The sequence below is a fragment of the Eublepharis macularius genome, chromosome 4 (genome assembly GCF_028583425.1).
Source record: "Eublepharis macularius isolate TG4126 chromosome 4, MPM_Emac_v1.0, whole genome shotgun sequence".
Taxonomy (NCBI): Eukaryota; Metazoa; Chordata; class Lepidosauria; order Squamata; family Eublepharidae; genus Eublepharis; species Eublepharis macularius.
The window spans coordinates 171,733,646-171,759,172 of NC_072793.1; the positions used below are offsets into that span (position 1 = coordinate 171,733,646).

Sequence of the window (25,527 nt, forward strand, 5' to 3'; positions counted from 1 at the left end):
TCATTATTATTGTTGTTGTTTGTTTATTATATTTATATCCCGCCCTCCCCACAAGCAGGCTCAAGGCGGGTCACGACAGAAGATAAAATATACAAAGAGAAAATCACATTTTGCCCATTTGCAAGGTGGCGCCTACAGGAGGCCCTGCTCAGATGAGTGAAGCGGTCCTGGAGGCGCGTAGGACGTCCTGAAGCTATGGTGGACCCAGGTTGTGAAGAACTTTGTATGTGATGGTCAATATTGTGAATATCTTGAAGTGAACCCAATAAGCACAGCAATTCAAGCACTCAGCCATAGGTTGGCTTTCAGACCTGACACTCTTACAGAGGGTAGGGAAAGAAAAATTCTTTTTTTCAGGAAGGGAGAAGGCTCCAGACAACGGAGGCTCTAGGGTGGGGACGGGGGCGGGGGGCGGGGTGGACTGCAGCCAGACAACTGACTGCATTTAGAAGGGAGGAAGTATACAATAAAGCAGTCTCTCCCCCCCTCTCCCTTGCTTTTGTGCTGTGAAAACTAGTTAAAGAAATTAGCCCTGTGGTGCCTGCCTCCTGCAGCTGTGGAAAAAGGAAAGCAGCAGCTATGTAGGCAGACATGACAAGGGCCTGCACGGTAACAATCCACAGACCCCAAGTTCTTAAAGTGCACCGTGAAACAAAGTTATAATTTTAGAAAGTTATATTTCACGTTTATAAAGTGCAAGGCACTCAATCCGTAATAAATAACAATAAATAGACAAGTATAAAGTTCACATCCAATACTCATAAATACACCAATTCTCAAATCCTGTCGCCAGGAAGTAGGCAGACATGGCAGGCACAGATGTAAGCAGGTGGAGACAGGTCCCTCAAGAAATGTGCACTGGCCTATCCAATGCTGAATTCATTGCGATGAATTATTAAATTTGCGCCCAGTCTCGGGATCTGCACCGAATTCAGCTCCAGCAGCGTTGAAGCCTCATTGGCTGAACTCAGCTGCAAAATCACCCATGAGGTCTTTTTAAGACAAACATTTTGAGAGAGACTAATTTCTTGTAGCATAACGAAACATTAGAGGGCAGACGTCAGTTCCTTTATCAGCAGGACAAACAAGAGTATCTTGGAGTTTATTATTTTATTTAAAACAAAGCATAACTCTTGTTATTTGGCGAGAACTTAATAAGTAGGTGCAAATTAATCCTACAAGTACAAGTAGAAATGCATATGATAAACACCTGGTCTCCTAACATTTCTCAAACTTAGTTAAATACATAAGCATCACAACATAAGCATGACTGCTTTCTAAGATTAAGGCAAACCAGGCTTTAAGTTGATTGGCAGAATGCTATAGAAAATGGGAAGCCCGGGGCACTCAACAGTATGCAAAGACTCCCAGGGCTATGCACACTTCACTGCACTTCTGAATCTGAAACCAGTCAGACTTGGATTGAATAGAGACAAAGGCCGTTTCCATACTACTTTTAAAAAGCGGCAGGCTCCCAAAACGCTGGCCGCTTCTTCAGGCGATGTTTTCTTTAAAACGGATGCAGGGCGTTTTTTCAGCTCATATCATGCGAAGAAGCTGCCAGCGTTCCAGGAGCCTGCTGCTATTTTAAGGCAGTGTGGAAACAGTCTATGAATGGTTATCTCATTCCATCCAGATTCAGCTATGGAGGGGGGTCCCACCCAGCCTGGATTGTGCACTCCACCTTTTTTATGGTTTTTTGTAACTGATTTACATTTACATGACCCTCACTCCCTGCATCCTCTCCCCGCTCCCCTCGCCACCTATATATCTCTGGCCAGGTTCTTCATATCCTCCATGCTTCTGATGAAGAGAGCTATGGTTTTTGAAAGCTTATGCTACAAATAAGCGGGTTAGTCTTCAAGGTGCTACTGGACTCTATTATTTTGCAGCTACAGACTAACATGGCTAACTCCTCTGGATCTATGACCATGGATGAAATGACAGCAGTGCATGGCAGGCCTGACCTCTCAGACTAGGGTCCCCAGGTGCGCTAGACCAGTGCCTATCTATTTGGCCTGGCCTGCCTTTGGAAGATCCCTGCCTGGCCCCATATGGCTGGGCATGACGTCAGCACTGCAGAGGAATGCCTAATATCCAAAGGTGTTCCTCCTTTGTTAGGGCCTGCTCAGCTGGATAGTAAAAGCACTAGTCTTGAGCATGGTGGCCATGGGTTCAAGTGTGGATTCAACTGTATGTTCTTCTGCAATTGGGCCATTGCCAGAATGGGTGGGCTTTGTCTTTTGACCACCATACCTGCCCCCAGTAGTTAGGACTAATATGGCCAACTTGACATAACACTGCTCTTCCCTCAAAACTATGGAGGCTGTTAAAGACTTTGCTGGGGTCTAAAGTCATAGTCCCTCCCTCTGTGTATCTGCTGAGCTCTTACCTTGCAGATGGCAAATAAGAAATGAGCTGCGACTCTGACACTCATCTACAGTTGCCAGTTCTGAGTTGGGAAATTCTTGGAGATTGGGAGATGGTACTTGGAGAGCGCAGGGTTTCGGTAGGAGAAGGAGCACAGAAAGGATGTCAAGGCACAGAGTCTGCCCACTGAAGTTGCCATTTTTTCTTCCCTGTGTGAACTCCTTGATGGGAAGTTAGGCTATCTTTCCGCCCAAACCTTTTCCCACACTCCAGGCATACATATTTTTTCTCCCCTGTGTGAATTCTTTGATGGACAGTAAGATGTGAACTCTGACTGAATCTTTTCCCACACTCCTGGCATGCATATGGTTTCTCCCCAGTGTGAATTCTCTGATGAGAAGTAAGGCTTCCACCCTCAGTGAAACGCTTGCCACACTCCAAGCATTTATATGGTTTCTCCCCTGTGTGAATTCTCTGATGGGAAGTAAGACTGTCACTTCTACTGAAGTTTTTTCCACACTGCAGACATTTATATGGTTTCTCACCTGTGTGAATTCTTTGATGGACAGTAAGTTTTCGACTCTCGCTGAAACTTTTTCCACACACCAGGCACTTGTTTTTTTTCTCTTCTGTGTGAATTTTTTGATGGGAAATATGTTGTGAAGTCTGGCTGAAGTTTTCTCCACTCCCCAGGAATATATATGGCTTCTCCCCAGTGTGAATTCCCTGATGAGAAGTAAGTCTTCTGTGATCACTGAAGGTCTTTCCACGCTCCAGGCATTTGTATTTTTTCTTTTCTGTGTGAATTCTTTGATGGGAAATAAGCTGAGAACTCTGACTGAAGCCTTTCCCACACTCTAGGCATATATATGGTTTCTCCCCTGTGTGAATTCTCTGATGGGAAGTAAGGTTTCCACTCTCACTGAAACTCTTTCCACACTCGAGGCATTTATATGGTTTCTCCCCTGTGTGAATTCTCTGATGGGAAGTAAGACTGTCACTCCGACTGAAGTGTTTTCCACACTCAAGGCACTTATATGGTTTTTCCCCTGTGTGAATTCTTTGATGGGACGTAAGGTTTTTACTCTGACTAAAGCCTTTTCCACATTGCAGGCATTTATATTTTTTCTCTCCTGTGTGAATTCTTTGATGAGAAGTAAGGCTTCCACTCTGACTGAAGCTTTTTCCACACTCCAGGCATTTATATGGTTTCTCCCCTGTGTGAATTCTTTGATGGGACATTAGGTTTCCACTGTGAATAAAGCTTTTTCCACACTCCAGGCATTTATATGGTTTCTCCCCAGTGTGAATTCTATGGTGGGTAGTTAAGTTTCCACTTTGACTGAAGCTTTTCCCACACTCCAAGCATTTAAATTTTTTCTCCACTTTGTGAAATCTTTGGTGAGAAGTAAGGTTTCTACTATGACTGGATATTTTTCCGCATTCTGGGCGTTTATATGGTATCTTCCCTGTGTCAATTCTCTGATGTGGATGAAGGCTTCCACTCTCACTGAAGATCTTTTCACATTCCAGGCATTTATAAGGTTTTTCCACAGTGTAAAATCTTTGATGGGAAGTTTTGCTACCTTCCCACCCAACGTTTTTTCCACACTGCAGGCATTTATATATTTTCTTTTTATTATAGGTGTCCCATTGAATATTAATACCTGAATTTTCAGGATTTTTTTTCTCACTTGCAGTGTGCTCATTCCTATTGTCTCCTTTGTATATTTTTTGCAGTAGAAAGTCACCCCCCTGTGAACATCCAGAATTATTCATCTGTTTATATGGATGTTTTTGCTCTTCCTTACTCCCTGCATCACAATGTTCAACCTTCTCTTTCACATCTGAATATGTATCCCTTTTCTCCATCACTGGATGCTCAGATGTTTCATTTGTTGACTCACACATGCCTTCTGCTGAAAGAAAGAGAAACCTGGTGTGATGATATAATACTTTTTCCAAAGAGCTGTCTAAGATTTTTCTACTTTGCTTTGTAATGTTTGTGTTTGCAGTCTGTGAATGCTCAAGGATTAATCTCATACAGTCTGTAGCTAGTTCTATCCCTCACTTTCTCAATTCCTTCTAAGTTTTAAGCGGAGTAAGTTGGAACACTAGTTAATCATAGAATTATAGGGTTGGAAGGGACCTCTAGGTTCATCTAGTCCAACTCCCTGCACAATGCAGAAAATTCACAAATACCCCCAACTGCCCCAGTGACCCCTGCTCCATGCCCAGAAGATGGCAAAACACCTCCAGGATCCCTAGCCAAACCAGCCTGTGGAAAGCTACCTGAATGTAGCCAAAGGGCAGGGGGAGAGAGAATGTACGGTGGAGACCTTCTACCATGAAGTGACCCAGTGGTTTTAAGTTTCTCTTTTCCTGGCTCTGACCATTAACAGAGAGTGGCTAGGGAGGTTGTGGGGAGAAGGGCAAGAGAAAACTTCATGCTTCCATACTTATGGCAGATGGTCTGAAGAGAGGTGGCCAGCCAGATGGAGAATAAGAGAATCTGACATGAAATATAAACCAGAAACTATTAAAGCAAGCATGTTTCATGTAAGCAGACTGTAATCCCCTCTTAGAGCTCTCCAGAGACACTTTTGAGATCAATAAAGAGTACTGAGTTGGATAAAGTCTGGAAACAGATGAATTCCTTGCTGAGGTCTAGCAACTTGACACCAATGTATCAATCCCTCATTTCCAGAGGCAAAACAAAGGATTTCTGGGTTGTTTTACCACAGTTAGCCCACCATAGCTGGAATGACCTTTCCTCAGAAGGACCCTCCACATTTTGGGAACAGAACCCACATCCTCTTCCAGTGAGATAATGGGGCAGGCTCCCCACTTGCCCCACAAACACTTTTAGCTCCAGCACTTCTTTTTTTAGCAATTAAACATGGGAGGAAAGCAGGAATACAAAAAACAATAAACGGTTTACATTCAAAGAGAGAACCCCCAGAGTCTCCGCTGCATCTGCTTGCCAGAGTCTTCCCCAGAAGGGCCGGAGTGTGGGGCTGCCCCCTCCTCCAGGGTCCCTATTTTTGTGCCTTGGTCCTAGGTGAAGCTCAAGATAGGGAGAGGAGAGAGGAGGAAGGCCTCATGGCATCCTCAAGCCATCCTGCTCTCCACTGTCATCTTGGAAACAATCTCCCCCTCTATGTCTGCCTTTCCCTGGGCTGGCCTAATAAAGGATTATCTAGCAGTGGGCTGACCCTGGGCTCCCCCAATGCCCTCTCTTCAGGGGTGGGCCACGGTGAATGAAGGTAATCTGAGCCAATGGCCTTCCTGGCCAGCCCTCCCTTCTCCTCCCCTGCTCTCCTCAGAGCTTTCAAGAGGCTGCTGTGCCTGCTGCCGCCCTCCTCTACCAGTTTGTCCCTAGGTGCAGTCTGCTGCATGAACCCTAGCTCCATCCGGAGGCCAGGACTGCAAGTCTTTGAGGCTGTTGCCAGTGCATTTACGGATGTGGCCTCACCCTTGCTTCTTTCCTCACAGCCCTGGTTCATCTGCCTACCTCTGTGGTGCCTGAGTTGAGGCTGCCTCTTGCTGGAGGCTCCTCTGCAGTAGGTAGGTGCAAGGGTGGAACCATCACCCCAGGATACCATTTTAGGTCTAGACCAGCCCAGCTGCTCCTCCAAATGGCCCCAAGATTGCCCTGTCACCATCCCCTGCCCAACTGGGGGATCTACTGGGGAGCCTTCCCCCTACGAAGATCCCTTCTGACATTTGTTGGGGTACTAAATCAGCTTCCTGGCTGGCTACTCAAGACAATATGAAATTGAACGTTAACTGGAAAGGATGAGTCCTTGCTAGGGTCTAAAGTATGCTGGGAAAGCAAGAATTTGTTCTGCAAGATGCGGGATTTTATAGTATTCAGAAGGGGTTTTCTTACACAGGTAACAGGACTGTGTTGCAAGGAAACGGTTCCAAGATACTGCACTAAAGAGATAGGGACTGTAGACTATACTACTTTGCACTGCCTGTTACTGCTGTTTATTATGTCATGTTAAATTGCTTATGTTTTGTTTCAACATGGTTTCAGCTCTGTATTGTATTGTCTATTGAATGACCCAGCCATTGATCATATTGAACTACACTGTGTGATCCGCCTTGCGTTTCAGCAAGAAAGGCAGACTATAAATAAATAAAGGCATACCATACACAACTGACCCTATAGAATCACTTACAACATTGCTCTGAGCTGGAGGGAGGGAAGTGTCCTGCATTCACATGAGAGCCGTCTGGAGTTGCTTTGGGTCCTGTCTTTGCAACAAAGCACATGCTTAGCTTTGCAGTCACAACGTCCCAGGATCATAGTCTGGCATCTTCAGTTAAAGGGACCCCAGGAAAAACAAGGCGGGGAAACACCCTTACCCCAAAGCCTCTGCCTTTCAGAGAGGACAATACTTGGCTACACTTGACAGAAGTCATCTCACTTGGGAGAAGGATGTTGCCTGTTTTCATAGATTCAAAATCTACCGGCACCGTTTCTGCATTTTAAAACTCTTCTAAGATTTTTGAGAAGTTCAAACAGTGAGGGTAAACAAGGTCCCCCAAACCCACTACCCCTCGCAAGGAAGTGCAGGCAAAACACAGTCCCGTGACAGATCTAAGCAGCTACCTGCCAATCCCTCCTCTTCATCAGAGATTTGGAGAAACAGCTCTTCCTCCTCTTCCAGCCAGGATATGAGGTCAGGTTTGGCAATCGGAGGTACTTTTTAATCAGAAAAAAAAATACACAAAATTATAAGTCTTCTGTGTGCACATGAATTCAGCAATTCCAACACAGCTTGACTCTGTCCCTCTAAAGATGCACAACAGGCAAGCAACAGGGGTGGCGTGCATTACAGTACAGGGCCAAGAATTATCCATCTGGCACTGGCAGTTCTGTGGTTGCTACCTGCCAAGCTGAGATGGCAAGTAAGGAAGGTGGCAGGGAAGCCTGCAGAGTTCCCTTCACAGCCACATCCCAGCACAAGTGAGGCAAAGCCCAGACTGGAGGGAAGACCCTGCTTAGACCGCCCCAACATCTCCAAATCAAGCATCTCTTAGCATCTCTTGTGACGCTCCCTCTTGTGATGGTCCAGGCACAGAACTCCCACGCAGCAACTCCCATCTCTGCAAGGAGAACCCAGAAGCCCTCTCACATCATGGAGGGCGGCAGAGTTCAGCCACCGGGCCCTGGAGAGAGAGCCAACCACATTCTTCTGCCTCAAGGACTTCCTTACAGCCACTCTTCATGGCAAGAAGGAGACAGCCATTGAGTAATGGATCCTCACCCAGAGAGGCCACTTTCCCAAAATTCTCCAGCATGACCTCCTTGTACAGAGCCCTCTGGGCTGGGCTCAGCAGGGCCCACTCCCCCTGGGTGAAACGCACAGCCACCTCTTCAAAGGACACTGAATCCTGGAAGGAAAAGAAGGAAGCATTTCTTTACATCACCGGAAAGCTGGTCCACTTGAGGAAGGGATGGGGGAGACAGAGAGTAAACTGACCTGCACAAAGAGGAGGAGAGCAGAGCCACATGGGAACATTTGTCTCTCCCCCCCCCACCCCTCAGCCCTCCTTGGTGACATCTTGGGGCCAGAGGGGCTGTCCTCATTGGCACATGGAAAGCCACTTTGTGGGGATGAGGTCAGAGATGCTCATGTGGTAAAGAATCGAATCTTTTCCTGTGGGAAATTCATAGCCCCTACTTGGATTTCCCTGCACATGCCATCGTAGACAGGGGGTGACAGTTTTCCTGCCTCCCCAATGGGCACCCTGAGCATCTTGCAGTGCCAGAACGAAGGGCAAGGAGCCCAATCCTCTGAGCCCCACAACAGAACAGGAAGCCTCTCTGCCCTCCGCTGCACATCTCCCCACTGACCCCTCCCCCCATTTACCTGAGCGAGCTGCATGGTGGCTCCTTTCCCTTCACCACACAAAGGAGGTGGCAGAAAAGGCATCAAAGGTCTCTTTTCACTGCAGTCTGAGAGAAAAACAAAGAAAGAGGGCGGGAAACCCTTTTTGCTATACACACATTTTCTGCCTGAGTCCCTTGACTGAACCTCTCTCAGCATTGGCTTTGGTTCACAATTCAAGAGACTGCATTCGATCTAGGAAGGCTCCAGGATGTTTGCCTAACATCTCTCCCCCTACCTTCCTTATGTATCCGTCCCCTTCCCCTCCCTGATACGCTTCATCCCACAAATCTTCAAATCCATTCCGGAGCGAGTGGTGAGTCCCTGACCCTGCCTGAGGGAAATCAAGACCCTCCATCCTGCCCCACACAACTAACATAATGTCCTGGGGATCAAGTGGCAGAGCTCTGAGGTGACGGGAAGCCTGCCTGATTCGAGGTGGCAGTTGGGAGGTGTCAACTCAGTATGAGAATCTCCCTGCACACAGAAAACTAGTCCTGCAAGGCAGAACATTCTGCCCTCTGTGCCTGTGCTGATCATGATGCTTTCCCATGGCAGGGAGACTTTGACACAGTGAAAACACGTTCCTCTACCTGCAGTCTCAAGTGAAGCCACCTCAGATCTACTCATGGAAAGAGAAGGAGAAAAGTGCATAAATTAATGTCATCCACTCCAACACTCGGATCTCTGCCAGCTCTTCCCCCTGGATATGTGGATCAGATCTGATTTATCAGATTTATAGATGTGCCAGGCAGGGACTGTGTCTCTTGCCTGCTGACCCCCAGGAGACCCTGCAGTTGCAGTTAATAATCTGTTGCGGCTTGGAGGGAAAACATCCCTACATGCATACCCAGCAGAGTAGAAAAACAGCCCCTATATTACAGCAGGTTGACTAAGATTACAACAGAAAGAGGGTGAAGGAGCGAAGGGGCCGGTGGGAACAAACTGAGGTTTTTTTCCCTGACCAAGTATCACGTTCGTGGGATTCCCCCATTGGTGCTGCCATGCAGATACAATCCAGGGACAATGGGGCTTCCACATCAGAGTTTCCCCCATATTTTCCCGCCCTTGCCTCAGACTCCCAGTAGTGGCCACGCCCCACACCAGGGAATTGGAAGCCAGTTTATAAAATCAGCAATCGAATATTGTCGCAACAATATAACTTGATATAATGGGACACAATATTCAAGTGCTGATTAAAACTCCAAAAAGACCACCCCTCTCCCAGCTTGCAGACAGGAGAAGAGGAAATGGCTGCCGTTCGGAAAGGAACAGGGGAATTTGAACTGTCAGCCATCCAGGCTTGGTTGCAACCTTCAACACTGCAGGACAGCAGTTTCGGGAAAGATCAGAGAAAAGCTGGATGAAACTCCTGCATGTCCCCAAATGCTCCTTGATGCGGTGAGGAAGCAGGAAAAATCCCACTTCTCAAAATCATTAAAATTGGGGCAAGTATCCTTGCTTCTACTTCCCCAAGGAGAAGAAGAATATCAAAGCATTGATACGATTGATATTGAGGAGATAAGTTGCCATGGGATATCCCCCTTTCTTCTCCTTAAGTTCTTGTGTGGGGTCTCCGAGGGTCAAGGGCCACAGTCTTTGTTACCCACTGAACACCTCCCTTCTCAGCAACCTTGGCCCTTTCTTTAAAAAAAAAGTTTTAAATTTTATTTGAAAGGGGTGGGGGAAGTAAACAATAAAGACAGTGAACAATACGTAAAACAATATGAACAAAATATATAACAGTACACAAAGACAATAGAAACGGAAGATATGACACCATATTATACTACAAATTATTTCTCCTCTCCAGATCACCACCTCACTTACATACGCTCAACATTTTATATTCAAATTTTTAAAATGTTAATTTTACAGATGGTTTACTTCAGTAATAGTTCTTAATTTTTCTTAACTGGTCCTCTCTTCAGCAACCCGCCTGCATAGCCCCCCCTCCTCTCAAGATCTCCCCCTCCGGCCCCGCCCTTTCTCCTCTCCTGCATCTGTGCCCTCCTTCTCCCCCCACCTCAAATGTCCCCCTCATCCCACCCACTGCTTTCCTTCCTCCTCCTTCTTTCCTTCCTTCCTTCCGAAAAGTGTCTCTGGAACCTGAAACCACTGAGCCCCATCCAATCTCCAAAGGTGCTGGGTTCAGATCCTGCCCAGAAGCCAACTGCAGGGACCTTTAGCGGCTCTGCAGAATGGGGCCAAGCGGCTCTCTCTGGTGGGCGAAACTGCCCCTCGCAGCCCGCCCAGGTTCCTCCGCCCATATCTTCCCCTCCAAACCCGGAGCTCACCAGATCCCTCCAAGCCATCAAGCAGCAGTCAGGACACTTGTGCAAAGGGGAGGGGGACAGGAAATGGCTTTAGCGTATCCCCCCCCCATCTGCCTCTCTAGGACTGCAGCTCTCTCTGTTTAACCCTTCAAGGGGCCCAAGAAAGAAAATGCAAACAGAAAATCTGAGGAAAGGGCAGACAGACGTTTCCCAACATCCAATATGATATGCGAGAGCAAAGGGTCAACCTATATTGTGCTTATGTTAACGGGACAAGATAAAATGAGAAATAAAATCTCTCTGATCGTGAGGGGTGGGGGGCCATTCCATCCTGGGGGCTGAGTTTCCGTGCCCAGGAAATTTATTCCACTCCCAGAGACATTCATACCCAGAGTGCGTTTCTCTAAATCCATTCTACACTTCCATCACATCTTTATGCTGGATCACTGGATTGAGAGCCAAGCTACAAGTGACGCCTGACACCAGTTGGACACTTGTCAGCTTCCCTCAAGTTTTGATGGGAAATGTAGGCGTCCTGGTTTTACAGCTTGGCTCTCCATTACTGCTGCAAGACCGGGATGCCTACATTTCCCATCAAAACTTGAGGGAAGCTGACAAGTGTCCAACCTGTGTCAGGCGTCACTTGTAGCTTGGCTCTCAGAGTGCAACTACAAGTGACAAAAGGCACAGGTTGGACACTTGTCAGCTTCCCCCATGCTTTGATGGGAAATGTAGGCAGCTTGGTGGAATGTTGGACAAGTGACAGTTGAAAAGTCCATTGGACAGCAGTCAGAGCGCCAAGCTGCAAGACCAGGATGCCTACATTTCCCATCAAAACTTGAGGGAAGCTGGCAAGTGTCCAACCTGTGCCTTTTGTCACTTGTAGTTCCGCTCTCAGCTGATATTCCTGGATCCCGTCGTAGGGAATGGGTCTCTTGTTTATGGCCAGGGCACCATGGGCTGCCTCCTGCAACTGGGAAGATCTGCCTGGCAGGGGGCTTGCTAAATCAGCTTGTCCATTTTATAGAGGATGCTGGGAGATCAGGTGCCATTACTCATTCATTTCTGGGACCTCTGGACTTTTGTGTGTGGGTGTCCACTTTGGAACATCATTGAAACCTCAGGACGAGTGGACCAGGAATTTTTCCAATCTTTTGATGCTGAAAGGAACTCTGTATGTGCTCTGAGGAACTTACTACAATCTAGGTAAAGTGTACCTAGCCTAGGTAGACCAACTTCCTTGCTGTTAACTGATTGTGTGCTGTGTGAGATTGTGCTTTATATTTTACCTTGCCTTTATGCATGGAGGATGGCTCCTTACTTTGACCAGGTGATCTAGACACATGCATCCATACCATGCGGCTAGACTACTGTATTGTGGTCTACATTGCTCTGCCCTTGAATCAGAAAATCCATCTGGTACAGAATTCTACAACTCAATTACTATTAGGCTTCAGGCCTAATATGAAAGACATTCCGCAATTGCTCCAGATTCATTTTCAGGATTGATTTCAAGTACTGTTTTTAACCTTCAAACTTTTTCAGGAACCAGGGACCACATCTCTACGTAACCAGCTCTTTCAGTATGCTCTACTGCAATAGTTTCACTCATTTGAGCAAAGCCAGTAGGTGAGGTAAACAGTTATCTGTATGGAAGCATTCTCTCTTGAGGCTCCCACTTGGAGGAATAACAACAACATTAGATTTATATATTGCCCTTCAGGACAACGTCCACTCAGAGCGGTTAACAAAGTATGTCATTATTATCCCCACAACTGGGGCTTTTTTTCAGCAGGGACGTGGTGGAACGGAGTTCCGGCACCTCTTAAAAATGGTCACATGGCCAGCGGCCCCACCCCCTGATCTCCAGACAGAGGGGAGTTTAGATTGCCAAGCGGCGCGGAGGGCAATCTAAACTCCCCTCTGTCTGGAGATCAGGGGGTGGGACCACCGGCCATGTGACCATTTTCATTGAGGGCAATTTAAACTTTAAAAAACTCCCCCCTTGTTCCAGCTGACCCAAAGTGACGTCATTGTGCGGTCTTGAGTTCCACCACCTCTTTTCCCAGAAAAAAAGCCCTGCCCACAACTATCACCCTAAATGGTGGGTGGGGCTGAGAGAGCTCTGAGAGAGCTGTGACTGACCCAAGGTCACCCAGCTGGCTTCAAGTGGAGGAGTGGGGACTCAAACCCGGTTCTCCAGAATACAGTCCTGCTGCTCTTAACCACACCGCCAAACTGGCCAGATCACCAACATCAGCAAGCCTCCCACAACTTTCTCATTCCACAAACAGTAAAACTGAACAGGCTTGAGAGGACATTTTAATAAAGGGAGTAGGGTGGTAGTTTTACAGCACAGCGTTGAGGAATGGGGCAGAAGAGCTAAGGGAGCTGGAGAAGCATTACACTGACACGCCTGTCAGCTGTGCCAGCAGATCCTCGAGCTATGCTGGCAGAGGCCAGAGGCATGGTGGCGTGATGGATGACTGCAAGCCAGCCCCAGGAACTACCAGCAAACACAGATTCAGCGGCATCCTTAATGTGTCAGCTTGAAAATGTGCAGATCTGATCCTGAAGAGGTTTGGTAATTCTAGGTGTTAACCTCTGGGTGACAGGGGGAAATCTCCGCTTCCTACATGCCCAGCTGAGAAGAAAAGTAGCCAACAAATTAGAGGACCTGGATTTCCAAACAGCAAAAGGAGAAAAGAAGTGGTGAAGGACAACAGTTTCTCAAAAAGCAAGTACCTTGGCACTGGCTGATTCCGCACACGTTGGATAATGCACTTACAATCCTCTTTATAGATCATTTGGAACAGATTTTTTTGTGTGCGGAACAAAAAATCCATCTCAAATGATTGATAAAGTGTGTTGAAAGTGCATTATCCAACGTGTATGGAATCAGCCATTGTCTGGGGAGACAGATGTGGAAGGAGTAGGGGGCAGTTGGGGAGACCTGCTGGGAACAGGCTTAAAAGAAACAGAAGAGCAGGACGTGGGGGCTGCCCCCCCAAATCTCCTGCCTCTTGTCCTGCACTCTGGGTTTTAACCATCATTCAAATACCAAAGATGATCAAGAAGGTCCCTTCCCTATTCCTCTCTCCTTCAGCTGAGTATACCCCCCCCCCCAATACTGCTTTTCAGGGATTTCTTTGGCTTTACATAAATCAGCTCTCTGGTACAAGAGGTAAAGTGGGGAGAGGGGGAAGAGGGCAACCTGGGGGGACAGGGTGGGGCTCCCCCTCTGCTTCCCCATCCTTTCAGCCAGGTTTTAAGTTTTGAGAGTCAAAGCTCACTTTGCCTGATACAAAGAAGAATCAAGACCAATTTATAACACCCCTCCCAACTTCTGAACAGGAGAGAAGGGCTGATGGATCTTCATTCTCATTTGAATCTGAGGAAGTGATTTTTGAGTCGTGAAAGCTTATACCCTGGGAAATATTGTTAACCTTTAAGGAGCTACCTCAAAGTTGCCCAAGTGCCAAATGTGAACTTAGTAAACTGCTGCTTCAAACACAACATCACCCTGTGATATAAAAGGATCTTGAATTAGTGAAGTTCTGTGTTCCTTCTGCTACAATGTGCTCCCTCCGAGGCAGTGGCCTGATAACAGGTTTTGAAACATTAATAAAATAATCCACATTTCTCCCACCAACCCCAGTGGAAGGAAAATATCTGGGACTTGCATTAGTTACTGAAAAGGTGAGAACCACCTTTAGCTCACCAGCTTCGACCGCTCATAAGCAAGGGATAAATTTAGTAGGTGAAAGGAGGAAAATGTAATCTCAAAGCAATGCCCCCAAACCCTGTAATCACCTTTCAAAACTATCAATCCAAATACAAAGAGGGTTTATTCCAAAAGGACTGATGGGTAATTCTAGAAGGGCACATAGCTATAAAACCAAGAAGGTGAGTCTTCACATTCTCTTGCAGTCTCATGGAAGTCTCTCGCACTCAGTTCTTGCTGCAGCTCGGCTGCCTCAGTCCTGCTTTCGCCGCAGACCTCCAGCTCTGCTTTGGTTTCACTGTACTCCCCATAGGACACTCCTCCTCGAATTGTTTCTGGCTCTCTTTCTCTTCAGACTTTGCCCTTTTCCACTCAAAAGTCTCTCGTTGAAGATGCCTCCTTAACCACCTCACAGGGACAAAATACACCCCCCCCCCAATGCCAACAGAGGGTCAAGTTCATGGGGTTACCTTCTCCCCCCACAATAAGAACTGGGTACCTCGACAAGTTATTTACAAAGAAAGCAGTTTTGAACAGAGTGCTCTGTAAAATATGACATGAAACGCATGAATGCTAATAAAAGGAGGGATCTGTCCCTCCAGGGCAGGCATAATTCAACAGGAAATAACATTAGGAGCGTCACCACTTCAGTGGGGCTTGAACTGTCAAAAATGAAGGAAATCGGACCACCATTCTGACCCAGATTAGTTCCAAACCATCCCTCTGCTATTTGCAAAGGAAGCAAAGATTTACTTAAGAAAAGGCAGGAAGGTTCTAAGGTAGCACAGGCAGGGAGGGTGGCAAGTGTCCCTTCTGTGAAAAAGCACAGGGGGGTTAACCACTTCCCTGCCAGAGCCTGCGTGGGGTCGTGGTTAGAATGCCAGAATGGGATCAGAGAAACCCGGGTTCAAATCCTGAGTATGTCGTGGAAGGTGGCTTGCTAGGCTAGCCACAGCATCTCAGCCTCATACACGTTTCGGGGTGCCGTTGTGAGGATAAAATGGAGGACAGCAGGTCACATGAGAAATGGGCTAGTCCCAAGGGGGAAGGTGTGAAAGAGGGGCAGGTCTCTGGGTCTAATGCTGGCATCTGATAAGCCTTGCAGCTTGGTAGGGCAGGCGTGTGGAAGGGAGGCTTGGGGTGGAAGGGCACTGATAGTTCTTTGAATGTGCCATGCAGGGTTTGTGAAGGAGAATATCAGACAAAATGATTGCTGTCAGCATGGCCATCCCATTCCCCCCCCCCAAGGTTTTCAGGGGGGAACAATCAGTTCTCCATGGCTGGCCTGACCCTTGCCCCTCCCTTTGTGGCTATAATGCCAGGGACTTTTAGTGCAATCCAAGCATTTCGGAACCAGTTTGGTGTAGTGCTTAAGAGCGGCAGGACTCTAATCTGGAGAGCCGGGTTTGATTCCCCACTCCTCTGCTTGAAGCCAGCTGGGTGACCTTGGGTCAGTCACAGCTTCTTGGAGCTCTCTCAGCCCCACCCACCTCACAGGGTGATTGTTGTGGGGATAATAACATACTTTGTAAACCGCTCTGAGTGGGTGTTAAGACATCCTCAAGGGCAGTATATAAATCAAATGTTGTTGTTATTATTATTTTCTCGTTGAGGCACACCTGTCTTTCAGCTGGCCGTATATTGCTGGGATGATGAATGTCTATGACCTATGAGACATGGGAGCCATTTGCTGGTGGATAGTGTGTCTGGGAGTATTAAAGACTTTGTGGGGAAGCTGTCATATAACCCCTCCCCCCACACATACACATTTACCATAAACCTGCTTAGCAGAAGCAAAGTAAGCAATGGGCTGTGAGTCACACACTCATGTAGTATTGTTAGCTTTAGTTTTGGACATTCACAGAGATTTGGGGTGATTCTTGGAGAGGTCTGAGTTTTAGGAGAAGGAACACAACAAGGTTGTGATGCCATGGAGTCCACTTCTGGAAGCTGCCATTTCCTCCAGGGAAATGGTCTCTATGGGCTGGAGATCCAGGATAATTAAGGGAGAACTGCAGGCCCCACTTGGAGGTTAGCAACCTGACGGGACCCATCTGTGGGGGTGCAGTACTGGAGTGTACTGCCTTTTGCCATGCACTTCATGCTCCTCTTCTGGGGTTTTGCAGCTTCTGTGTCTTCCTTCCCTGTTCTCTATAGCTTCAGTGGGACAGGATTGGGACAAGGGTTCTGGCTGCGCTGGCAGGCACCAGCTGACTGTGTTTGTTTCTGCAACTCAGACGGATGTCGGTGGATACTGTTTTGGGACTGGTGAGTGTTGCCAGGGATGCCGGTGTACTCACAATGAAACCTGGTCCTCTCACAGTGGCAAGTGTTTTTTTCTTTGCCACTCCAGAATGTCTATAGGGATCCAATTTGAGCATTTCTATGCTTTCTGCCCTTTGTGAATTCTTTGATGGGACTTAAGGTTCCCAATCTGTCTGAAACCATTTCCACACTCTGGGCATTTATATGGTTTCTCCCCCGTGTGAAATCTTTGATGGACAGTAAGATCTCCACTCTGCCTGAATCTTTTCCCACACTCCAGACACTGATATGGTTTCTCCCCTGTGTGAATTCTTTGATGCACTGTAAGTTTTCCGCTTTCCTTGAAGCTTTTTCCACACTCCAAACATTTATATGGTTTCTCCCCTGTGTGAACTCTTTGATGGACAGTAAGATTTCCACTCTGCCTGAATCTTTTCCCACACACCAGACATTTGTAAGGTTTCTCCCCTGTGTGAATTCTTTGATGGACAGTAAGTTTTCCTCCTATCTTGAAGCTTTTTCCACACTCCAAACATTTATACGGTTTCTCCCCTGTGTGAATCCTTTGATGGGACTTGAGTTTTCCATGCTCACCAAAACTTTTTCCACACTCTAGGCATTTATATGGTTTCTCCCCTGTGTGAATTCTTTGATGAACAGTAAGAGCCCAACTGTGCTTGAAGCTTTTTCCACATGTGAGGCATTTATATGGTTTTGACCCTGTGTGAATTCTTTGATAGGAACTAGGGTATATAGACTGACTGAAGCTTTCTCCACACTCTAGAAATTTTTTCTTTCCTGTGTGTGTTCGTTGATGGGAATTAAGGTTTCCACTCTGACTGAAGCATTTCCCACACACTAAGCATTTATACGGTTTCTCCCCTGTATGAATTCTTAGATGGACAGTAAGTTTTCCACTTTCGTTAAAGCTTTTTCCACACTGCAGACATTCATATGGTTTCTCCCCTGTGTGAATTCTTTGATGGGACTTGAGTTTTCCACGATCACCGAAACGTTTCCCACACTCCAGACACTTATATGGTTTGTCCCCTGTGTGATTTCTTTGATGGGATGTAAGGTTTCCACTCCGACTGAAACTTTTTCCACACTCCAGGCATGTATATTTTTTCTCTCCTGTGTGAGTTCGTTGGTGGGAATTAAGGTGTCCACTCTGACGGAAGCTTTTTCCACACAGAAGACATTTATATGGTTTTTTGCCTGAGTGAATTGTTTGATGGGAAGTAAGATTTCCACCCAAACGGAAGCTCTTACCACACACGAGACATTTATATGGTTTTTCCCCTGTATGCATTCTTTGATGAGAAGTAAGGTTTCCACTCACACGAAAGCTCTTTCCGCATTCCAGGCATTTATATGGTTTCTCCCCTGTGTGAATTCTTTGATGGGAAATTAGGCTTCCACTGTGACCGAACCTTTTCCCACAATCTAGACATTTATATATTTTCTTACTGTTAAAGATGTTACATTGAATATTAATATCTGATTTTTCAGGAACTTTCCCCCCTTTTGCAGTGTGCTCATTCCTATTGTCTTTGTTTTTTTTTTGCTGTTGAGAATCCATCTTCCGCAAATGACTAGAATTATTTCTCTGCTTGGGTGGGTTTTTCCCTCCTTTCTGCCTCTGTTTATCAAAATGTTCACTATACTCTTTCAGATGGGGAAATGTATTCTCTTTCTCCATCACTGGATGCTCTTTCACTTCATTTACGTCCCACACTCCTCCTCCTGAAAGAAAGAGAATAAGGGCACCATTTAAGAGAGGGACAATCATTCAAGTTTTAATATATATGGCAGAGGGTCTAGAGAGAGATGGCCTGCCTGATGGAAAAGAAGGTAATCCAATCTGAACAAGAAACTTGAAATATTCAGTTATTTCTGTCTGCCTCTTTAGCATCACAGAGGTGGGTTTTAGATGTAGGGAAAATGGGATGTGTTTTTATCATTTTGATTTTCAATCTGTTCAGAGGTACTGGTGAGTGGCCACACACATGGCAACATATCCCTGCCCTAGGCGAACTGCAGCCACGCTACGCCACTGGAGACTGAAAACCGAAGAACAGGCAAATAATTTTGGTTATAATATACAACTCGAACAGCTGAGAATATGTGGTTGAAGGATCTTAAATTTACCTTAAATATGAGTTTGAAAGAAAACTTTTCTGTAATTATGTATAGGTGGTATATGTCACCAGAGAAATTAGCAAAATGTCTAAGAATGCTTCAGATAGATGCTAGAAATATTAACAACAGGAAGGAACATTCTGTCATCTGTGGTGGACATGTAACAAAGCAAAAAAAACTGAAAACAAAGCCATTGTTATTCAGAAGATTTTAAAGGCTAATGTCCAAATGAAGCTGGAGGCCTTTCCATGGGGATTAATGGATAAACATCTGGAAGCTACACATAGCATACTATTTTTGTATATGATAACATCAGCGAGACTATTATATACTCAAAAAGAGAAAGTTACAAAATTGCCTACAGTAGAAGATTGGCTGGAAAAACTGATGGGAGTATGCCGAGATAGCCAAACTGACATCTTTAATCAGGGAAAAGAAATTAGATAAGTATTTGAGCATTTGGAAGCCCCTTATAGACTTTTTGCAAGAAACAGAAATAAATGGAAGTAGTGATCTGTGCGTTTGAAGATTATGGAGAGTGAAGGAATGTATGGATTGAAAGGAATTCTAAGGTTACCATAATTCTATGGTAACCTTAGAATTAGTATATAATATGTATATTAGTATATAATATGTAATACTGTTAGACCTTTTCAAATAGAAAATTGATATATATTGCTATTTATATGCTTATGCTTTATATTCCTATATATATGCTTATGCTTTATTCTAATTTTTAAAATTTAATAAAATTCTATTCAAAAATGCACCCACCTTTGGAAGGAAATGCAGGCTCCATACAGTCCCATGATAGACCTAGGCAGCTTCCTGCAAATTTCTCCTCCTCATCAGAGGTCAGGGGAAGTGGCTCTTCCTCCTCTTCCAGCCAGCATACGAGGTCAGGTTTGGCAATCGGCGGTCCTTTTTGTCGGGGGGGGGGGGGGAGAAAAACCAAAAGAGAACTATGATTATTCTGATGTACGTCAGTGCAGCAATTCCAACCCAGGTTATCCCTCCAGAATACACTGCAGGAAAGCAACAGGGTGGGGTGGAGGACAGTACGGGGTCAAGAATTGTCCATCTGGCACTGGCAGTCCTGTGCCTTCTTCTTGCCCAACTGAGATGGAAAGGCCAGCTGAGAACTCAGTAGAGTGGCAGAGAAGCCCACACAGTTCCCTCCACAGCAGCATCTCAGTCCCAGTAAAGTAAGGCCCAGACAGAAGGGATGCCCTTGCTTTGACCCTGCCACTGTCTCCAGACCCAGCATCCCTTGGAACCTCCTTTTACGGTTCCAGTGACAGGACTGCCAGGCAGGGGCTCCATCTCTGCAAGGAGAGCCAAAACTCATCGCACCTCAGAGGAAGGATCATGGAGTGTGGCAGAGATCAGGCGATGGGCCCAGGGAAGACTGACTGACCACGTCTGTCAACATCAAGGACTTCCTTAGAGTCACACCTCACAGCAAGAAAGAGACAGCCCAGGAGAAAGGGGATCCTCACCCAGAGAGGCCACGTTACCAAAATTCTCCAGCATGACTTGCTTGTACAGAGATCTCTGGGCTGGGCGCAGCAGGGCCCACTCCCCTTGGGTGAAATGCACAGCCACGTCTTCAAAGGACACTGAATCCTGGAAGAAGAAGAAGAAGAAGAAGAGGAGGAGGAGGAGGAGGAGGAGTGCATTTTCTTTACATCACCGGAAAGCTGATCCAGGGCAGGGCAAAGTGAAAAACAGAGATAAGAAATTAATACTGGAAGACCAGCAAATACAAAAGAAGATGAAAGAAGAGCCCCATGGGGACATCTGGGTCTCCCCTCCGGCCAGCCAAGGAGGATCTTGGGGCCAGAAGGGCTGCCCCCATGGCATGGGAAAACTGCTTTGTGGGAAGAGGCTGGAGATGTTCATATGGTAAAGAATCAAATCATATTTTGCAAGAGACAATCCAGAATTGTTTCATAGCTCCTACTTTGGTTCCTTTGCACATACCATCCTAAATAGAGGATGGCAATTTACCCCCCTCCGCAGTGGGCAGCTCCAACATCTTTTAGCACCAGAATTAAGGGCAAAGATTATGAGCCTCTGAGCCTTACAACAGAGAAGGAAACATCCCTGCAGTCCCCTGCCCATCTCTCCACTGACCCCCTCCCACCCCATACCTGAGATGGCTGCATGGTGGCTCCTCTTTCTTCACCACATGAAGGAGATGCAAAAGAAGGTATCCACCGGTGTCTTTTCGCTGCAGTCTGGGAGGGAAGGAAGGAATGAAAGAAAGTGGGTGGGAAACCCTTTTTGCTACACACATTCTTTCTGTGTGAGTCCCTTGAGTGAACCTCTCTCTGGATTAGCTTTGGGGCACAGCTCGAGAGACTGCATTTGATCTAGGATTGCCCCAAATCTCTCCCCACTCCTCCCGCTTATCCATTCTTTTGAAGGGCAGACCCACCTTCCTTATTTATCCATCCCCCTTCCCATCTTTTAAAAGCTTCTTCCCAATCTCTGCAAATGCATTCCAGGCCAAGGAGTTCCTGGCCCTGCCCAAAGCCATACCACGCCCTTCTCCTGGCTGAGGGAAGCTCAGGCCCTCCGGCCTGCCCCATAGAAGTGGCAGAATGAGGTGCTGGGAATGAGGTGGCAGAGCATGAGGTGATGGGATTGCTAGCCTGACTGGAGGTGGCAGGTGGGAGATGCCAGAAAGGAACAAAAAACTCCCTGCACAGAGACAGGAGAAAAATTTCGGCCCTCTCTGCTGGTCGTGGCAATGAAGCTTTCTGTGGTAGGGAGATTTTAAAGGAAGGAAAACATGTTCCTCCACCCACAGTCTCAAGGGAAGCAGCCCTGAATCCATGCATGGAAAAAATGGCCTAAAGTAACGCCATCCGCTAAACCACTTGGGTCTCTGCTGCCAATTCCTCCTGGGCTCCTGGACCTGGTCTGAGATTCATACACGTGCCAAGCAGGGACCGTGTCTTTTGTCTGCAGACCCCAAAGAGATCCTTCATCTGTGGTTAATATAATCTATAGGGGCCTGCAAGGAAAAACTGTTTGTGTATGCCCAGCAGAGTAGAAAAATAGCTCCCATGGGTGGATCAATTGTAAAGTTAAAATTTTAAAATATTGAATAGAAAATGCTGAGTATATGCAAGTAATGAGATGGAGAGAAGAAATAGTCTGCAGAGATGTGTTGTACTTTTTTCTCTTCATCTAACTGATTTTTATTTTGTTCATATTATTCTATGCACTATTTATCACTCTTTTGTTGTTTATTATTCTTAACTATGTTAATTTATGCATGGTTTATTATTTTTATTGTTACTGTATTACCATCCACTCTTTATTTTTCTTTTTAAATACAAATTTTAAAAACCCATTTTATTAGATGCACTATTTTGAGAATATGGAACATGAAAAAATCTCCCCCTCATCCCCACGCTTTCCTCCCTCTTTTTCCTCCTTCCTTCCTAAAAATGCCTCTGTGGAGCCTGAAGCCACTGAGCCCCATCCAACCTCCAAAAGTGCTGGATTCAGATCCTGCCCTTAAGCCAACTGCAGGGACCTTTAGGGGCTCTGCCGAATGGGGCCAAGCAGCTCCCTCTGGTGGGGAGTCCCGGTGGGGCAGGGTGGGAATAGGGGGAGAGGGGTCTCTCTCTCACACACACCTTGCTGCTTGCTTCCCCCTTCCTTTCTCTCTGCTTTGGGCCTTGCATTGCAGCCCCTCACCTATATCCCCCCCTCCAAAGCCCCTCTGAGCACACCAGGTTCCCTCCCAGCCATTCAAGCAGCAGCCCGGGAGACTCCAAGGCCGCTTCTGGGGAGGGGGCAAAGGCAAAGACTTTCTCCCATGATCCCCACCCCCCACCCCACTTGCTTCCCTAAGCACCGGGTTTGGATTCTGCACCTCAACCCTTTGCAGGGCTTCGTGAACTGGGAGGGGTGGGGAGAGACACTTTCCGTCTGCCCCACGGAACCCTCCCGCTTTCTCTCTGCTTTGGGCCTTGCATTGCAGCCCCTCCTCATGCTCCCCCCCCTTCAACACCCCTCTACGTTTACCATAGATGCAGAGGAGTTAGCCGTGTTAGTCTGTGGTAGCAAAATCAAAAAGAGTCCAGTAGCACCTTTAAGACTAACCAATTTTATTGTAGCATAAGCTTTCGAGAATCACGTTCTCTTCGTCAAATGCCTGATTCCCTCCCAGCCATTCAAGCAGCAGCCTGGAGCCTTGCGCAGAGGGGAAGGGGAAGGAAATGCTCTCCCCGCCCCGCCCCGCCCCCATGCGCCTCTCTAGGACTGCAGCTCTCTCTCTCTCTTTAACCGTTCAAGAGCTTTTCAGCCGTTCAAGGGTCCCAGGAGAGACAATGCAAACACAGCCTCGGAGGAAAGGGAGGATGGGTGTTCCCCAATATCAAATGATATGTTATGCCACAGAAAGGGATCAGCCTCTCTTGCTATTTTAATGGGATACTCTCATCCCACTCTGAGGGAGGGGGCTGTCAGTCCCCGCGCAGAGCACTTATCCCACTCCCAGGGACAGCCAATTCCTTTGGGGGCTCTCATTCCAGATCCAGAGAGGGTTTCTGTAATTCCCTTCCATACTTTCATCGCATCTTTTCTGTTCTTCCATAGCTTTCAATGGAGTCCATGCAAGTCAAATGGCATTCCTGGCTCCTGTTATATTCAAAGGGCTCCTTGTTTTTGGCCTGAGGATCAGAGGGTGTCTTCTGCAAGAGGAAGAAGGTTTTTGTAACAACCCGCCTAAACACCCGGTGCGCCTGGGAGCTAGAAACCTCACTGCCCCTCTCAATGGACCCTGGAGACCCCAGGACAAGTGGGCCAAGGGCTAAGGACTTGGTACTGCATGGAACTCTGTACATACTCTGAGGAACTTAATACAATCTAGGTGAAGTGTACTTAGCTGAGGTAGACCGAATTTCTTGCTGTGAGATCATGTTTTTTTTTTAAAAAAAAATTAGCCTGCTTTTATGCATGGAGGATAGCTCCTTACTTTGATCGGGTTATCTAGGCACATGTATCCCACCGCAATAACCATGTGGCTAGACTACTGTATTGCCTTCTGTATGGGTCTGCCCTTAAATCAGAAAGTCCAACTGGTACAGAATTCTACAACTAAATTACTATTAGGCTCAAGGCATAGTATGCATGTTAAATGCATTCTGCAATTACCCCAATTGTGCCAGAATAGTCTTCAGGATCTATTCTAGGTGCTGATTCTAAGTTACAAACTATTTCATGGCTGAGGGCCCACCTCTGTACACAACTAAGTCTCTCAGTTTCTTCTGCTATGATAGCTTCACGCATCTGAGCAAAGCCAATGGGATGAGGTCTTACCAGATGATCTCCATACTACGGTGCAAAAGAGAGAGAGAAGCTTTACATTCATTGAACTGTTTTGTGGGAAACTGGCCATATGTACATATACATGCATATGAACTTATATTTGTAATAGAGCTATTGTTGATATGGAATGAAAGTTATTATTGTTGGAATTATGGGTAGAGCTTGTGCTATGTATAGATGGACATGATTGTTATGCATATAGAAATGTAGGAAGATTGTATGAGATAGTGCATAACTTATTTATTCACATACTGCACTAGTCACATTAAATACATCTATGTGAGTTAATACACTGTGATTCATTGCATTCTCCTCCAGTCCAAGGAGGGTCCTGTTCATTTGCTAGTTCACCAACATCAGCAAGGCTCCCACAACATTCTTGTTCCACAGACTGTCTAAAATGGAACCGCTTGGGAGGGCATTTTAATAAAGGGAGCAGGGTGGGAGTGTTACAGCACAGCTAAAACAGAAAAGCGAGAGGAGGATTATGCTGGCATACCTGTCAGCTATTCCAGCAGACCATTGGAGTTATGCCAACAGAGGTGATGTGGAGGATAACAGCCAGCCAGCCCCTGGAACTACCACCCATCAGAGATTCAATTGCATGCCTCAAATGCCAGATTGAAAGTCTGTGGATCTGATCCTGAAGAGGTTCTGCAACTCAAGCTGTTCACCTTCTGGCACCTGGAAGAAAACTCCCCTTCCCACATGCCCAGTCAAGGACAGAAGCAGCCCATAAGTTAGAAGACCGGGATTCCATACAGTAAGAGGAGGAGAACGGCAGTGGTGAAGAGCAACGTTCTCTCAAAAAGCAAGTGCACGTTGGCATTATATGGGGGGGGGGGGGAGTTGGGGAGACCTGCTGGGGACAAGCATAAAAGAAGCAGAGGAGCAGGAGGAGGTGGTGCTCCCCATTCTCCCCTCCCCACACAAATCTCCTGCCCCTGCTGCCTTTAACCAGCATCCAAATAGAGAAGATGATCAAGGTCTCTTTCCTATTCCTCACTCCTGCAGCTGTGTACACCTCTCTCATACTTGTTTCCAGGAAAGTTTTGGCTTTGCACAAATCTGCTCTCTGGTGTAAGAGGGAAAGTGAGGAGAGGGGGAAGAATGAGACCTGAGGAAGACTGCTACTGCTCACCCTCTGCTTCCCCTGTCCATTCAACAGGACTTTCTGGGGTATACGTTTTGAGAATCAAGGCTCATTTTGTCTAATTCAAAGCAGAATTAAGATCCATTTGTAACACTACTCCCACCTTCTGACCAGGAGAGGAGAGCTGATGGATCTTTATTCTCATTTGTATCTAAGGAAGTGAGCTTTGAGTCATGATGAATACTTATACCTTAGGAAATTTTGTTGATCTTTAAGGAGTTACCAGACTTTGTTTAAAAAACTGACCAAGGCCGCCTTTCATGATAGGATATGGCGATGAGGCACTTCTTAGTCAAGCCGAATCTTAAATTTTGTTGGGGAGTTTGCAGAAGTTTGGTGTCTTTG

General features: G+C 46.4%; 2 protein-coding genes across 2 annotated transcripts in view; both read right to left on the reverse strand.

Moving 5' to 3' along the window:
- LOC129328757 (zinc finger protein 493-like) overlaps positions 1-25,527 on the reverse strand; it is a 196,553-nt gene that overhangs the window by 152,046 nt on the left and 18,980 nt on the right. The gene's annotated exons all lie outside the window — the stretch shown is intronic.
- LOC129328759 (zinc finger protein 420-like) lies at positions 978-24,010 on the reverse strand. The gene is made up of 8 exons (XM_054978038.1): positions 23,938-24,010; positions 23,268-23,392; positions 20,834-20,920; positions 20,180-20,306; positions 19,455-19,601; positions 16,730-18,284; position 15,660; positions 978-3,729 (listed from the first exon to the last, which is right to left on the reverse strand). The coding sequence occupies exons 2-8, from the start codon at positions 23,271-23,273 to the stop codon at positions 2,536-2,538; spliced, it is 3,117 nt and encodes a 1,038-aa protein (XP_054834013.1). The 5' UTR covers positions 23,274-23,392; positions 23,938-24,010; the 3' UTR covers positions 978-2,535.

Coding starts and splice junctions, on each gene's coding strand:
- LOC129328759 (XM_054978038.1), bottom strand. Junction 20,307..20,833: donor CCACCATGCAGCCATCTCAG/GTATGGGGTGGG, acceptor TTCTTCTTCCAG/GATTCAGTGTCCTTTGAAGA. Junction 18,285..19,454: donor GCCTGCATTTCCTTCCAAAG/GTGGGTGCATTT, acceptor TCTTTCTTTCAG/GAGGAGGAGTGTGGGACGTA.